The sequence below is a fragment of the Ostrinia furnacalis genome, unplaced genomic scaffold, assembly GCF_004193835.3.
Source record: "Ostrinia furnacalis isolate ACB-3 unplaced genomic scaffold, ASM419383v2 OfSCF3905, whole genome shotgun sequence".
Taxonomy (NCBI): Eukaryota; Metazoa; Arthropoda; class Insecta; order Lepidoptera; family Crambidae; genus Ostrinia; species Ostrinia furnacalis.
This window is the reverse complement of record NW_021134144.1, coordinates 549,221-566,644: the sequence shown is the minus strand read 5'-3', so window position 1 is coordinate 566,644 and position 17,424 is coordinate 549,221. Positions and strand designations below refer to the sequence as shown.

General features: G+C 39.4%; 1 protein-coding gene across 1 annotated transcript; it reads right to left on the bottom strand.

Annotated features, from left to right (window-relative positions):
* Positions 1-1,260: 1,260 nt before the first annotated feature.
* On the bottom strand, positions 1,261-14,302 carry Invadolysin (leishmanolysin-like peptidase, invadolysin; the record flags this gene model as incomplete). The annotated part of the gene is made up of 12 exons (XM_028312313.1): positions 1,261-1,563; positions 2,101-2,304; positions 2,865-2,959; positions 3,884-4,043; positions 5,717-5,849; positions 7,939-8,126; positions 9,564-9,665; positions 10,275-10,398; positions 11,331-11,396; positions 11,862-11,999; positions 13,735-13,876; positions 14,164-14,302. Coding segments are annotated over 12 exons (1,638 nt in total), but the record flags the coding sequence as incomplete, so codon positions are not given.
* Positions 14,303-17,424: the final 3,122 nt, after the last annotated feature.

Sequence of the window (17,424 nt, the reverse complement as noted above, 5' to 3'; positions counted from 1 at the left end):
ATTAATAATTACTTGCGCATTTTTGCGTGATTTGAAGTTATTTTAAGTTACTGGGACTATGACATTCTTATTAACAGCTTGTCTAGTGAACCTTAGAAGTCTCTAATAACTAAAGATTCATCAATTTAAGTACTCCAAAGTGGGTGGTAATAAACGTCTCTTATCCTCCGTACAATATGGTTGAGTTAACTGCGCACTTGGCTGCCGTGACGTCACATCGACGCTCTGGTACGGACGGGGCGAACGCGTGTAAAGCCTTGATCACACGTACCGAGTAAACGGGCGAGACAGTAAAATGTTTACTCGGTCGAGACAGTTTGGTGAGCGAGTCACATACTCGAGCACTCGGCGTAATGTTCAAACACACCGAGTACTCGGCCGAGAGCACTGGTCTCGCCCGTTTGCTCGGTACGTGTGATCAAGGCATAAGTGTTAGGGAGAGTCGCATTCTAGCGAAGTGCGCAGTTAGCTCAATCGAGTTGTAACTTGTAGTAAATGGAAAAGAGGCTTGCTATCAAACAAAGAACTGTCAATTTATAGTCATTAGACTTTAAATTACTATATAACAACTAATTATGGTGTCTGTCTGTTACTTTTAAGGGCTGCAGACATGATGACACTTTTAAATTATATTGAGGCTTTAACAATATACAAAATTTCTTATAACTCACTTATTTTCATGAATAAACTATTTATTTATTTATGTGCAAAAAATTTAGATCAATTTTGACAGTTGACTCAAATAAACAGTCCAATTTAATAATCGTTTTATACCTATCTTTAAAAAAACAGTGAGTGTAGTGTCATCATGCCTATTTTTAGTCTCTCGTCATTATACAGGGTGTAAGGTACATGGGTATATGAGCCGACACTAGCCCATGTTGACATGGGCATATAAATGGTATGGTGAAGTCATAAAATTGATATCTTCTATCAGAAGAAGAAGATAGATAATTTAAAAAATTAAAATGATGTTATCAAATTTCTGACTTCACCATACCATTTATATGCCCATGTTAACATGGGCTAGTGCCGGCTCATATACCCATTTACCTAAGGCGGTTATCACACTGCGCCGCGCTCCGCCGCGGAGCGCGGGGCGACAGATTTAATCATTGTATGCAAGTACCTCAGTTTGTATAGAAAACACGCGCGGCACAACACACTGACAACGCGTCCGCGCGCGTGATTTTTTATATGAAAATCACGCGCTCCGCGGCGGAGCGCGGTGCAGTGTGATAACCGCCTAACAGCCTGTAAATACATGAATATATTTTATTTTGTAAAATATAAAACTGACATCATAAATAAAAAACTGGTTACTTTCAAGTAATATAGGGTAATTTTACCTACAATAAAAGGTAACAATATTTTTGGCATACTCGCTTCATACACACACAATATTGAGCGCAACGTTCAAGGTCGGAGTAGGTTGAACAAAATGGCCGCCACACACAAGATGGCGACCGGTGCCACGGTGGCGCCACCACACGTTAGAATGTCGTTGGGATATAAGTTCGGGGGAGGGGGTTCTTCACCACCTTTGCAGTATTCTTTGCGTGACTGTAAAAAATGAAACTAGTTAAAAATGTTTGTTTGGTGTATGAGAGAGAGTGTGAGAAAAGAAACATGTTTATTTAAAAAACAACAATTTAATACCAACACACATCAACATGTCATTAAATTGTCGTGTCGACTGATGGTAAGTATAGGTAATGGGTAAAGTTCAAAAGTACCTAGCTGTAATATTAAAGGTCATAGCAGACTTATCAACTCGGAAATGGATCAACACCGTATCGCCTTTTACCGCGCTGTCAACTAACCGCGAGGCGAGGCGTTTACGTTACGGTGCGGATAAGTGTGCGTTGCAGTATGAAGTTTCATACAACGAATACTGACCACTTCCGAGTTGATACGGTTACGATCCCATTCCGGTTTAATGGTAATAAGTGTGCTTCGTTTAAACCGGGTTAAAGTGTAAAGGTAAAGGGTACAGAGTAGAAAAAAAAGGGCAAAAGAAAAAATAAGGGTAAAAGATAAAAATAAAAGTTACATAAAAATATTGCGATACTTTTACAAACAAATCTTTAATATACTCACAGCAAATTCAGCCCCACAAAGCTCCCTACAAGGGGGGCACACCACACCCCCTTTATGAAGCCACCCCCTCTTGATGATTCGAATCTGCAACACTTGTCCCGCGTGGTAGCATGTATACGTGTAGTTTCCAACCACGATGTGTATGCGTCCGTGGTCACATTTGTATTTATAGCAGCCCGAACCCCAGTGCTGCCACTCGCGGATCTGAAACGAACTTTTCAGTTCAAACTTGGGGTGTATTGCACCCCACAGCGCTCGCGCGTGATGTGTATTTTAAACTGGGTATGAAATGGGCAGAAAATGTTTTTGTTTATTTGCGTGGGGTGCTTTTGAACCCCATACCAGGTATTACCCAAAACTGTGTTTTTAAGCTGGACAACTCTGGGTTTGGGAAATTGAAACAGAAAATATTTATTCTGAGTGAAGTGAGTGGGGTACTTTTGAACCCCACTGTATACCTGTTTTTTTTGTACCTCCATTTTGGCCCTCTTGTGATTTTATATCACAATTTAATTATTATTAATTAATTGAAAATAACTGTCATTTATTAATTTTATGAACAGAAAAATTACATTAAAAATCGTCAAATGGAACTCAATGCTATATCAATTACTTTTTTTATTTTTTAGCGGACAAAACCACTTTCTACTGATTTTTGCAGTCTGATTATGAGATTTGACTGTAACATTTACAATAATATCAGCATAATTTTTACAAAATCATGATCATATGTAAAATACGTGCTAATGTTTGTTACATTTTACCTGACGGCACGATTTCTGCTCCCACACCCTGTCACTGTGGTCAAAGCATTTTGAATGCTGACCGTAGTTCTCTAAAGCGAAGTTTACATCAGTCTCTGTAACAAAATTTCATAAAAACGTGACTTACTTAAATATTTTATTCATCTTTAATTTGTCGCGTGGGCGCCCAAGCAACCCAGTTTTGAGGTACCTATAGGAGTAGCACGGGAGGGGTGATATTGTCATAATATTGTGACGTGACAGAGCATATGCTCTGAAGCACATTTGAAGTCTCGCTGACGTTTGAGGTCCCAAAAACAACCTCCTATGCCGCTCCCATACCTCTGGCACTGATTAAGTGCTAGACCTAAACTATAATTTAGCTTTATATTGTTAGAAAAAAAAACATTTTCTATTAGCACAGGCTATACAGGCGACTTGATTCAGCTTTGGGGTCCCGTAGACCCCAATGTCAGTCAGTACCTGATGTATGGGAGCGGCACGGGAAGGGTGACATTGACATATTATGACGTGACAGAGCATACAAATCGCTGACGTTTGACGTCCCAAAAACACCCTCCTGTACCGCTCTCATACATCAGGCACTGAGTTAAGTTCTAGACCTATAGTACAATTAGTCAATCGGCGACACGATTAAATTCTGGGGTCCCGTGGAACTTACACGATTCTATAGGCCGTGGCAATACCACGAGCTATACATTCAGGCAACTGGATTCAGCTTTGGGGTCCCGTGGACCCCATTTAATTGCTACTCTTGCTATTTCAGGTGATTTTTTTCAGTTTTGGGGTCTCGTGAACCCCATTTAGTTGCTACTCTTGCTATTTCAGGTGATTTGTTTCAGTTTTGGGGTCTCGTGAACCTCATTTAGTTGCTACCCTTGCTATTTCAGACGACTTGATTCAGTTTTGGGGTCTCGTGAACCCCATTTAGTTGCTACCTTTACTATTTCAGACGACTTGATTCAGCTTTGGGGTCCCGAGTACCCCATTAGTTTTTAGGCTATTTTTTAGGATCTTACTTGGAGTGTTCTCCTCGAACGAACAGCGGCTGCCTCTGACCACCACGCTCTTGTGTTTCCACGTGAACTCCTGGAGGTACGGACAGTAGTCGGCGAGAGTGACCGAGCCTCCGTAATGGGCTTCCTCGCCTGGAGCAATGTTGGGAAGGATGTCGAAGTGCTGGAAGAAATTATTATTATTATTAAACTGTATTAATCATCGACCACAACGCCCCCTTTTGCGCGAACTGTAGAACAGTTCTTTCCGTTATAACTAAATATTTTCGAACAAAATAAAATGAAATAAAATAAAATAAATTTTGCACTTTGGAATAATTATAATGAAATGGTATTGAGTCGAATGGAATGGAATGAATGGAAGAAATGAAAAGAATGGAATAAATGGAATGGTATGAATGGAATGGAATAAATGGAATGGATGAAACGGAAGTGGAATGGGGTGAAATATTTAATCCCAACTAATATTATAAATGCGAAAGTAACTCTGTCTGTCTGTCTGTCTGTTACGCTTTCCCGCTTAAACCTCGCAACCGATTTTGATGAAATTTGGCATAGAGATAGTTTGAGTCCCGGGAAAGAACATAGGATAGTTTTTATCCCGGTTTTTGAAACAGGGACGCGCGCGATAAAGTTTTTCTGTGACAGACAAAAATCCACGCGGGCGAAGCCGCGGGCGGAAAGCTAGTAACTAAATATTTTGTACTTTGGAATATAATGAAATGGTATTGAGTCGAATGGAATTGAATTGTTGGATGGAATGGAATTAATGAAATTGAAAGAATGGAATGGAATCGAATGGAATGAACGGAATGGAATTAATGAAATGAAATGGAAATGGAATGGGATGGAATATTTAATCTACAATAACTAACTAAAAGACATTTTTAGATTTAGGTCGTTGTGGATATCCTTGGAGGAGGCCTTACAAACGAACAATATAGATTTTTCTTTTATTTTAATGAAAGTTTAATAGCAACCGCACCTGATATTAACCTGGTCGAGTTAACTGCGCCCTGGCAGCCGTGACGTCACAGACGCTCTGGGGCGGGGCGGGCGCGGGGAGGTGTGCGGGTGAGTGCGAGGGAGAGTCGCATTCCAGCGGGTGCGCAGTTAACTCGACCGGGTTATAACTGCCCGGTCCGTGAGCACGTAGAATTTTGTCCAATGACCCCTAGCTACCCATCCTTATCGCTCGCGCGTAATTATATTGCTGTCGCGACTGTGCGACGGGCGCCCGCAGTGAGTGTGCGAGCGCGACAGCAACATAATTACGCGCGAGCGATAAGGATGGGTAGCTTGGGGTCATTGGACAAAATTCTACGAGCTCACGGACCAGACTATAGTTTTAAGTGAGATGCAGTCTAGCTATAGGGTGGTACATTCCTGCCCAATGAATGCCTTTCTTTTTTTTTTTTTCTTTACTGTATTTTACGTTCCTAAGTGCCACCGTGATCGAATCAGAAATGAGGAAATCCGTAGGAGAACCAGTGACTGACATAGCCCGCAGAATCGCTAAAATAAAGTGGCAGTGGGCGGGGCACATAGCTCGGAGAGCTGATGGCCGCTGGGGCAGGAAAGTTCTTGAGTGGCGACCCGGAAGACGTAGCGTGGGCAGGCCTCCCACAAGGTGGACCGACGATCTGGTGAAGGTCGCGGGAGGTGTCTGGATGCGAGCGGCGCAGGACCGGTCTTTGTGGAAATCCTTGGGGGAGGCCTTTGTCCAGCAGTGGACGTCTTTCGGCTGAAACGAACGAACGAAGTGCCACCAGTGGTCAAAATCGAATAAAATATTTTTTATTTTCATTTTGATTTTCCATTTTTGCCTATTCTCACCTGATAAGCCCTAGGGAGTATAGTGTCGTGTCTGACGAGGTTACAAAGCACCACGGCGGTCCGTCGCGGCGAACATTCGGTGCGCAGCGGGCTGCCTTTTATGCGCTCGCAAAATGGCGCCGGGTTTTTTCGTCTGAAAATTGTTGAAATGTCAAAATGAAAATCAAGTTTTTGCAGTTTTCGGAATCTGCGTCAGAAACTACATATTACTTGCTGTTCCTGTTTCTAAATATATCTCAAAGGTGACTGACTGACTGACTAACATAGTGATCTATCAACGCACAGCCCAAACCACTGGACGGATCGGGCTGAAATTTCGCATGCAGGTAGATGTTATGATGTAGGTATCCGCTAAGAAAGGATTTTACGAAACTCCACCCATAAGGGGGTAAAACGGGATCCACGCGTACGAAGTCGCGGGCGGCCGCTAGTTTTTTTTAAATAAGTCTTGTTAACCCATCGTGGTTCGTACTAAACTAAATAAATGCTTGTGTTATGAGTGATTTCACCACAATAATTCTGCGGCGGAGTTCGAACCAGCGTTCCTGGAATCTGGAGTCGGCCAGTTCACCGTTTGACCATTATTATGAATTTCATGGTTTTAAATATTTGTTAATTTTTTTTTTAGAAAATAAAATTGCAAACCATGAGCTTTACTTTTCTGCAAATTCAGTGATTGTAAATACAAAAAATATATCCTATAGATATATTTTTATTTATAATACCTAAGCATGTATACTTACACTAAATCCATTCCATCAGTTGTGCTTGTAAATTATTAAGATATAGGTTAAAATTATAATGGAGATAACACATTTTTTCGTTTAGGTAGACTTTTTGGGTCCAAATGGATTTTTGACAAGTCTTGTTAGATTATTTTAAGTGTTAAAAATGCTTATAAATCTTATAATATGTATAAAATACTTACTTAGCAATATCCAAGTCATTGCTTGAAATAGAAAAGGTAATATTATTATAATGTCAAAGTTAAATACAACACTGACTAAATTCTAGACGGAATCTGGACATTTTCTTCTTTAGAAAGGAGAAGAATTCCCGTTCCGAAGTACCAGGGCCGCATGAGATTCTAAGAGGTAGTCTACAAGCTAGAAGAAATGATATATGGAAGTACCTTAACCACCAAGTAAATACCAGGTTAACATACGTTCTTAACTGGTTTGATAGTAGCTCAGGAAAAGAAACTATAGTTGCTAGATTCTAGAAAGATCTTACCACCATCTTGGAAGAGAAACTTTGCCTTATTGAAGTACCAGGACCGCATGTCTTTCTAAGAGGGAGACTGGAAGCTAGTTTCTAAAAGGAATCTTACTTACACCACTATCTTCTATAGAAGTAAAAAAAACTGCCGTTCCCAACTACCAGGACTGCAAAAGTTACTCAGATAAAGTTCTAGTCTAAGAGCTGTTCCTAAAAGGTTCTACAAGCTAGAAGACGGAAGTAGCTCAATACCTTTGTGTATTGAGTCACTGCTTGCAAGAAGACATGGCGAACTATAGTTCCAAAATATAGATGACCCACGCTGAACTGTCCCACCAAACTCAATGACAGGGGGGCGCTACCATCGTTAAACTATATGGTTTCCGTGGGTTTCCAACATGGCAAAAATCAGAACCAGCGATCCGGTATTGACGGTGGCGCCCCACTGTCAATGTAATGCATAGGACAGTTCAGTATAGTTCCAAAATACTGAACTGTGCTATGCATATGTCCATTATAGTCGAACGATGGTAGCGCCCCCCTGTCATTGAGTATGGTGAGATAGTTCAGCGTGGGTCATCTATAACTAAATTCTAGACGGAATCTTGACATTCTCTTCTTTAGAAAGGAGAAGAATTCCCGTTCCGAAGTACCAGGGCCACATGAGATTCAAAGAGGAAGTTCTAGGACCAATAAGGAGCCGCGATTCGTCCGTGGAAGCCACCAAGTTAGTACCAGGGTATTATAGTCTATTAAGAGACTCGGCGTTGGGCTTTGTAGGAACTAGAAAAAAGCTTATGAGAAGACTTTTTCCTCACTCACCTTACCACTTTTTCCATTCTAATAATGAAAGGTTGCTATTCTGAAGTACCAGGACCGCATGAGATTTCAAGAGGAAGTCTACAAGCCAGAAAATGATATGAAGCTTCTTTTGGTGTCCGTTTTGAAGTACCAGGGCCGCATGCATCTATAAGAGAGTGTTCTAAGCAGCTATATGGAAGTACCTCAACCTTTGTGTATTGAGCCACTGCTTGCAAGAAGACATGGCGAACTGGCAGCCCAGGCCTTTGCCCCAGTCCAGGGGCGCTGCTTGGGAGTACTCGGCGCGATACCAGCCCGTATCTTCCATCATAGCGAAGGTTATCCTGCTGAAGACGGAATTCTGGGTGTGCGTGCCGGTCATAGCTTCGTTCTAGAACATAATATTCGACTATTTAAACATTCTAATCAGAATTTCTTAAACTGTTGGGGGCACCCTGGAAGTTTGCAAGTATAAGTACGTATGGGAGACCGCAGCCTTATCCAAATATGGACCATTTTAACAATCTATTTATTTATTTTATTTAATAAGTACACATACAGGTTACAGTCATTTACATATCAAAGTACATAAACAAAATGAACACTGTCTAGACTCCAACCTACAAGTAGCGTACATTTAAGTTACGATGATTTCATTTACGTTGCACAATTAATAAACACATACAAAATTCTCAAATACACAATCAACCCTAGAAACTGTGTTAAAAAAGAAAAAAGGAAAAAGTTATCAATTATTTTTTGTATTAAATATCAATATTTATATTTAAAACTGTGTCAATGCTTCTGCGAAACGAGTGTAATTTTTGTTGAAATATATTAAAAATCATAAAATAAATGCCATCAAGTCTCATAAATAATCTAAAAATGCTGCATTTTTTTACTAAGGGGGTCCTTAAAATTGTGCTTGATTTCTTAAGGGGTCCGTGGACAAAAAAGTTTAAGAAACGCTCTAATTCATCATCATCATCTTTTAGGGCTATATTTCACCGGGACACCATGGCGGCGCAACCAGTCGCCGCTACCAACAAAATGTATCTATGCAGCTTTGCGCAACCAAACGGACACCAGGTGAGTAACTCTCTATAGAGCTGTATACATTTTGTTGGTAGCCGGCGACTGGTTGCGCCGCCATGGTGTCCCGGTGAAATATAGCCCTTAGTCTTCACTGTAGGAGCACTGCCTAACGTCATGTTTCAACCAATAGGAGCAAACACGGAAAAAATATTCAAAAGATTTTCACGCGTAAGTACATAGTCGTAGAAGGAAGACGTAACGTGGGTAGGCCCTTACTAGGTGGACCGACGATCTGGTGAAGGTTGCGGGAAGTGCCTGGATGCGGGCAGCGCAGAACCGGTGTTTATGGAAATCCTTGGGGAAGGCCTTTGTCCAGCAGTGGACGTCATTTACGGGACTATTCCCACCTCTCGTTCTGCAACTCCTGTGTAGATCTACAGCTTGACCGCCACAAAAACCCAACGAATGAAGGTCATGTTTGTCCCGGGGGAAAGTTAAACTGTCATTGGACCCGCAACGAAATTTATCAGAAGAACATAGGAGGAGTTCGAAATTAAGGTTCGACTTCCCTCCATTGCAAAGCGGATGACAGGTGACAAACAAAGGTTTAAAACCTTTAAGAAAAGATTATGCACCACGGACAATAAATTAAATTAAGGGGGCCTATCTTATGAGCAATTAGCAACTACCTGCCAATAATATTTTTCACAAAATCGATTGTGGGAAATTTGTGTGAAAGTGGACGTCATTTGGCTGAAACGAATGAACGAACTAAAACAATATTTTTTCTTACTTCATACACACGTTTCTCCCAGTGAGTGAGGGCTGTTCCATCACCTCCCTGGTCCTCCAATTCAGCCCCTTCCAACTCGGAGCAGTTGAAGTGGTCTCTGACCTGTAACGAATATAAATATAGATATTATTAGGCACTATTATTATACTAAGGCTGAGTTGAACCACCTAACTTTAACTGTAACTATAACGATAGCCGAAGTTTTTTGTATGGAAGTTGACAGACTTTTGACGTTTGTTAAAGTTAAAGTAAGATGGTGCAACAAAATCTAGGTATTTTTGTAAATGTAACCTACTAAATTTCATCATTGTCACTCGCAAGATATCGTTTAGAAACAGTGAATAAAGAATATCACAGTCCATTCCATTCCACATGGTATTTAGTTACGGGACTATTCCCACCTCTCTTTCCCAATACTGCAACTCCTGTGTAGCCAGGATCTACAGCTTGACCGCCATAAAAACCCAACCAGTGAAGGTCAAGTTTGTCCCGGGGGAAAGTTAAACTGTCATGGTATTTAGTTAGCCTTTTGTAGCTTAATTTATGTATGTGTAACAAAGCTTTTAATTCACAGGGTGGAATTTTGTAATACCATTCCATTCAACCCCACTCCATTCCATTCCAACCCACTACTTTTCATTCCATTCCATTCCACACCACTTAATTCCAATTCACCCCACACCACATCATTGTACCTAAAATACACCTTACCTCCTTAACCACCCTGGGAGTGACCATCATGTAGAAGGTCCTCTCCATGTATCCTCCCCTGATCATCCAGTTTTTCCGAGTCACGTTCTTCACCACGCGGTCTGACCACTTGTGGATTTGCAGTCTGTGGGATTTTAAATATAGGTATAGTCAACGACTTTAAATATAGTCGTAAAACATCATAAAGTTGTAAAATATAATCATAATTTAAGTTATAATCAACGCCAATAGAAAATGTAATGTTTCAACCACACCAATGCGTGCAGATCAAAGGGCAATGACAGGTCACATAAACTGTTTAATAACTGTTTAAAATTTGTCCCGGGGGACAAACTTGAAAAATCGTATCGTCGTTTCAGCCAAATGACNGTACTCAAGGCTTGACGTTTCGTTCCTTCCTTTAATTCTTATGTGAAAGTTTGTGACGGCGCGGTGGCTGTTTGTTACTGTTTCACGCTGAAAATACCTACTGATCCGATGTACATAGATGCCAGCTACGTAGGACTGTAGGTATGGAATACTGCTGCTACCTCTAGAACGGATTTGCCAAACTACGCATTTTAATTTTCAAGGTGTACAATACGATATCCACGGAAAAATATAGGATAGCTTTTATACCAGTTTTCGGAAGGGAATCTCTATGATATTTACGCGAGCCAAGTCACTGAAAAAGTCAGTCTCTTAAATCTCCAATTAAAAAAAAATTCGGAAGTAGATCTTTTTTCTATTATCACCGCAACCCAAAGGAATAACACAAATAGATACACTTCCACCTCAACAAAAAAAGAGGAAATCCTCATTTATAAGGGAAAGCTATGTTATCGGGAGGCGATGAGAGCAATGAGGAAAACTCGGCGAATAATAAAAACTAATACCGCCCCCCATTAACAGTTGTCGGCGATCGGCAATACGGAGGAGCGTTANTTCATTTCTGATTCGATCACGCAGGGAAACTCCGAGCATAGCCCGCTCCATCGCCTTGAAAAAATTCGACATTAATCAGAAGAACATAGGGGGAGTTTGTTGTTAAACTAATGAAAACTGTACTTCACTCACTCTTCATCTAAGGGTGGGTTTCCTGTGTCGGGGCGTCTTTCAGTCAGGGGCTCTCCAGCGTCATCTCTGAAATAATTTAAATTGTTTTTAGATTAATTATGTGGGAATCATTTCCTAAATAATAACTCACACAGTTACAAAACAAAATGTATATGGAATCGGCCGATACCAAATCGGTGTAATGTGCGCACTTCCATACAAACTTATTCATACTGATTAAAAGCCCGACCCAACTATCGGCTAACAAAAACTCTTTAGTCTGAAGGGAGTCTTATTATAAGATTAGCGGCAAAAGCGACTTCGTAAGCGTGGATCCCGGTTTACCCCCTTAGGGGTTGAGTTTCGTAAAATCCTTTCTTAGCGGATGCCTACGTCATAACATCTACCTGCATGCCAAATTTCAGCCCGATCCGTCCAGTGGTTTGAGCTGTGCGTTGATAGATCACTATGTCAGTCAGTCAGTCAATCAGTCACCTTTGAGTTATTTATATTTAGATACTAGTGATTAGAATGCAAATGAAACAAACTTACCTGAAAAAGGCGAACAGTGACAAACTGAACCCGAGAGCGTGTAGCATTTCGTGTTTGACAGTCGCCATGACAGACGGCAAGTCTCGGTACTTCGTTGACAGTTCTCCTGGGCAGAAGTTGGCGTGACCTGCCACGGGCCTGGAAGAAATCATCAGGTCATTTAGTTTCCACTGAAGGAGCACGGCCCTCTAACGCCTGCATTCACAAACATTACTATGAGATCTCACAGTGCGCGTGGACGCACAGGGCGACACATGAACCAATCACAGAGCTCTATTCAACGTTATGCGTTCGATTTGCTGCTTCAGTTAAGAGCGTTTACGCGAAGCGCTGCGTTTTAAAGGGCATCATTGGGAATGATTCGCGCGCGGCGTTTTTTAATAGTTTTCAAATGTTTATAGCAAAACAATAACAATGAATTATATCGTTTCAAAGTAAATATTTTAAAGAAGATGTTATTTTATTATATTAAGCTATTTTTATGTTGAATTAAAGAAGAATAATGGTGTAAAAATCACTTTGATTTTTGGTTCTTTGAATTTGTGATTTCTTATTGTAAAATGCCTAAATCTAAGAATGTTCTCAACTAACTATTTGCCTAAGGACCTATGCTATAATTAGGATATAAATGTTTGTTATATCGTTTTCACAGTATTTTTATAAAAATTTCAGCTTGTAAACTGACGCTAAAGTGGAAATTTGAAAACCTGTGTGGACTTATCTTGGTAGAATTCTTAAATACTATACTAATCGAAATATTTTCTCAACTAACTATTTAGACGAAGAAATTGCTAATTATATATGCTTATAACATATTTGTAATGTAACTGGTAAATGATTGTAACGGATTGAAAAAGTACTGTTTTTGCGCCAAACGGCGTAAACGCTGAGAAAATATTTCGATTAGTATAGTATTTAATACTATACTAATCGAAATATTTTCTCAACTAACTATTTAGACGAAGAAATTGCCTAATCTAAGTATATATATAAAAATGAAACCCGTTTTCCGTTGTCACGACATAACATGAAAACGGCTTGACCGATTTGGCTGATTTTTTTTTGTAGTTTTCTAATACTCTGTACAAGGTTTTTACGGAAAAAAATATAAAGAAAATCTCTACGCTAAGGCGGTACGAAGTTCGCCGGGTCAGCTAGTTATTTAATAATTACAGTAAATGATTGTAACGGGTTGAAAAAGTACTGTTTTTGCGCCGGCGTAAACGCTCTTAAAAGCAAGCATCGTTTGTGAATACGGGCGTAATTTGCCAGAAAATGGAGGATTTGGTCTACATTCCCCACGCTAGCCAGACGGGTTGGAAGGGCTTGATATTCTCAAATTTCTCCATATCTTCTACTTTAAAGTGTATAATTTATCTTTTATGACATCTATGGATCTATTCTACTCTACAAACGGCTATTTAGTGCCAAAACTAGAAGCTAGAAATCTAGAAAATTCTTCATTAATTTGATTTTTATTTTGAGACATCACGCGAACTTCTTCAGAGAACTTGAAGTGAAGAGGTAGCACTGTTTTGTTTGTTTCATATGCCAACAAACTTGCACGTTCACGAGTACTGGTTAAACGTGGACAAACTGCTAAACTGTAATTTAGTTTGCTAAAAAAGCGAAGGTGCGCAGAATTATAGATCGTTTCATCCACGAAGACGCGCCCCACAAATTTTTGGTCTCGGTCGCGCGGGGTGCGGGGAGTTCGATCCGAGCAATCCGAGCGTCATTTTTGTTGTATGCGTGTGCTCATGGATGATTTAGCGTGTACCGATAACACTCAAACATTAGCGGAAGAATGGTGGGGCGCGTCTTCGTGGATGAAACGACCTATAATGATGATGACATTTAATTTGACACTTACCTATCTAATGCAGATTCCTGCTGACAATGCGACGCGTACGCAACTGTCAACCCTCTTTTGCAACGCGCTGTTTCAACTGCACTGACGTATAACACGAAGTCTGAATTTTGTATTCCAGTTGGTTCTTCATCGTCTGTGTGCTCTGAAATACGAAAATAATGGCGTCAATTGTAATTAAAATTTCATAGCAATTAGAGTCGCTTCTCAAACTGAATTTTAAATAAACAACTTAAAAAAATCGAACTGCCTAAGGCGGATATCGAACCCCGATCTATCGCTGTGCGACGGGCAACCGCAGTGAGTGTGCAAGCGCGACAGCAATACAATCAATTACTCGTGAGCGATAGGGATGGGTAGCTTGGGGTCATTGTCCGAAATTCTATCTGCTCGGTGACCGGACTTTACTAATCCTACCTATATCTTTCTTACCTGGGGGTGTAACGGATTCGAAGCCAAAGTTGAGTGCGTTCCCGGTGATCTCCGTGCTATCCTCATCTATCACGGGTCGAGTCCTGGGCAAGGCTCTGCAGTTGTGACCGGTACTGTTGCACACGTAGCATGGCTGCAAGAGAGGAAAAAAGTATTTATGAAAAAGTGTTTTTTTCTTGCTGCTTTTTTTCATTTTCATTTTTACCCGCGATTTTCGGCCTGTCCTGTGAAAAGGTAACAAACAACATTCATACAAAACTAACTACATACTGAAAGAATTTGGATCAGTTTACATCAGAAGCACATAATATAGGATAATAACAATAATTATAAATCTCTGCGTGCAAAGCCACAGGCTACAGCTAGATATTAGGTACGTACGACATAAATTCAAAGCAGTAAAAGAACGATAAAAATAATCATGTATTTTTCAATGCGTTTTATGCGTTTTTATTTCGAGCATGGCGATTTCATACAAAATGCATATAATACTGGGTAAGAAGACATTTTTTAAACTTTTGTTTCCCGTAAATCTTTATACAATTCTGTTTCTTTTCTTGAGTTAGATTATTGTTTTCTAGTAGACTTAAGCGCTGTTCTTTCAATTGAGTCTTAAGCTCTATTATGTCTAGCGTATGACTCTAATTATTTTAATTATTTACAAAAAAATGTTTGTGATATTGTGGTGAATTTAAATGTAGTTCTATTTCTTTTCAAAAATAAAGGAGTGTTTTCTTTGAGTAAAATCGACGCTCCCTCACTATTCANGAGCGTTAACACATGTCGGCAGATAGTGGCGCCACAGTCAAAAATAATAGTAACACATGTTCACACTAGTTCATACATTGCCTAGTGGTAGGTACAGGACATGCGTATAAAATGTAATCGATGAGCAAAAGATGCCCTACATTATGCCATGTTGTAAGCCTTACTTTCAAAAGTACAAAATATTGCCCTTGCCTTGTATTTATATTTGAAATATTTGTAACTTTGTCCGTTCCCACTTTGAGTTTTTTACAAAACGTGAAGAATCATGTCCACAATACCATTTAAGAAATAAAAATAAGTTAATGATACCAACCATCCGCCTAAGTTTATCCTCTTCAAGTACTTATAATATGGCCATAAAGATTTATAATAAATTGCCCGATTATCTATTGAAAGAAAATAATGATAACAAATTCACAAAAGAACTAAAAGAGCTTTTAAGTACAAAATGTTACTACACTATAAAAGAATATCTAGATGATAAAATAAGATGAGTCTATTAATCTAATAATTAAAAAAGCAATAAACATATTGAGTATTGAGTACCGCAAAAAAATCATAAATTTTGTAGTTGGCTGACAATTCAAATACAATATTTGTTTGGTCTCTAAATTATTATTATGATGTTTATTATTTCCAGTTTTTAAATCATCAATCAATATTAATTGCTAAAATGTGATTTCAATGTCAAGACAGAAATGGGTATCCGAACAACATGTTTGATACATGTATTCCAATTCTTATACATATTATGTATCTATGCATGCAGAATCTTATTTGGGCATTAGCAAGCGCTAATATTTTTTTATCTTACAACACCAAGCAATATTTTGGTTCTTTCTGTGGAACAACAAGGCTAAGGGGCCTACTAATAACAAACCAATAAATGAATATTCGTAACAACCGGATTATTTACTTTTCTATTTGACTATGGTACAATGAAGACCACAGCTACTCCCTTAGGAAAATATTGAACCTTATTGCTTGGAGCAAAGTTACAGATTAGCTAATAGTTATATGACCAAAAGATCCTTTGTTGCCGCACAAGACATTGGGCACATATGGCTTGATAATACATTTATTGAAATCTATATCTATACTCCTAACTAATATTATAAATGCGAAAGTAACTCTGTTTGTCTGTCTATCTTGCTTTCACGCCTAAACCAATGAACCGGTTTTGATAAAATTTGGCATAGAGATAGTTTGAGTCCAGGGACGCGCGCAATAAAGTTTTTCTGTGACAGACAAAATTCCACGCGGGCGAAGCCGCGGGCGGAAAGCTAGTTATCAAATAAATGTACAAATATTGAATTAATTTAATGATAATAAAATCCTAATAGCCCAACAGATTAGCAAGATGAAGTGGCTATGGGCAGGGCACATAGTACGCAGAATTGACGGCCAATGGGGCAGCAAGGTTCTGGAGTGGAGGCCACGTACCTGAAACCAGTTCCCACAAGTTGGACAGACGACCTCATAAAAGGTAGCAGGAAGGTGCTGGATGCAGGCTGCTCTATCAACCGGTGAATCTGGAAATCATTGGAGGAGGCTTATGTTCAGTAGTGGATGTTTTATGACTGAAATGATGATGAAGATGATGATCATACTATAAAATTTTTGACAAGTCATATAATGTCCTGTGTTCCTGAGAAAAACTCGAATTTTCTCAGATTTTCGTAATTTATTCATAATTATTCGCGGCCATAAGATCGAGGGTTCCATTTAGTACGGAACCCGGTTATGACGACAGCAGCTATCACGCCCCACGTGTATTACAAGCCTCAAGCGGTTTAAGTACAGCCGGACGAGAATAAATGTTAAAATAAACATTATATGAGGAAAAAAAGTTGAAATGTCTGTAGTAGGAAGTGATTATGCTTTCATTATTTTAGGCTAGCATTAGAATAAATTTCAATAACATAGGGATTTTTTATTTGATACATGATTTTGTAACAACAAACGAAGTTTTTATAATATATTTTTTTAATCCACTATTGACGAGTTTGTCCCAATCTCGTCTTACACTAAATCTAGTTCTACCTAGTCAAGGTTAACATAATCCTTTATTATGCTGAAAACCAATCTTAGAGAAGGCATAGTTCCTGGCTATTATTAACAGAAAGATAACGAAACCGTCCGTTAAATAACTGCAAAACACTAGAAACAGGCCCATGTTGCGCTAACATCAATAGGTACCTTTGATTTTCATTCTATCACTGGTATGATACTAGTCAGTGTGATATGTCGCCCCAAAGTGGTGGTAGGGCAAGGAAGCTATATTTGGGCTGTGTATAAGTGCCCTAAAAAGCCAACATACTTCGACGCGACGCGGTTTGGTCTCAGAATGTCCAATTTGCAAAATGTCAAGTGGTAGCAAAATGTCAAAGTCGCAAAACGTCCAAGTCGCAAAACGTCCAAGTCGCAAAACGTCCAAGTCGTAAAATGTCCAAGTCTCTAAAGTTCAAAGTTTCTTAATAAATTATGAAATTA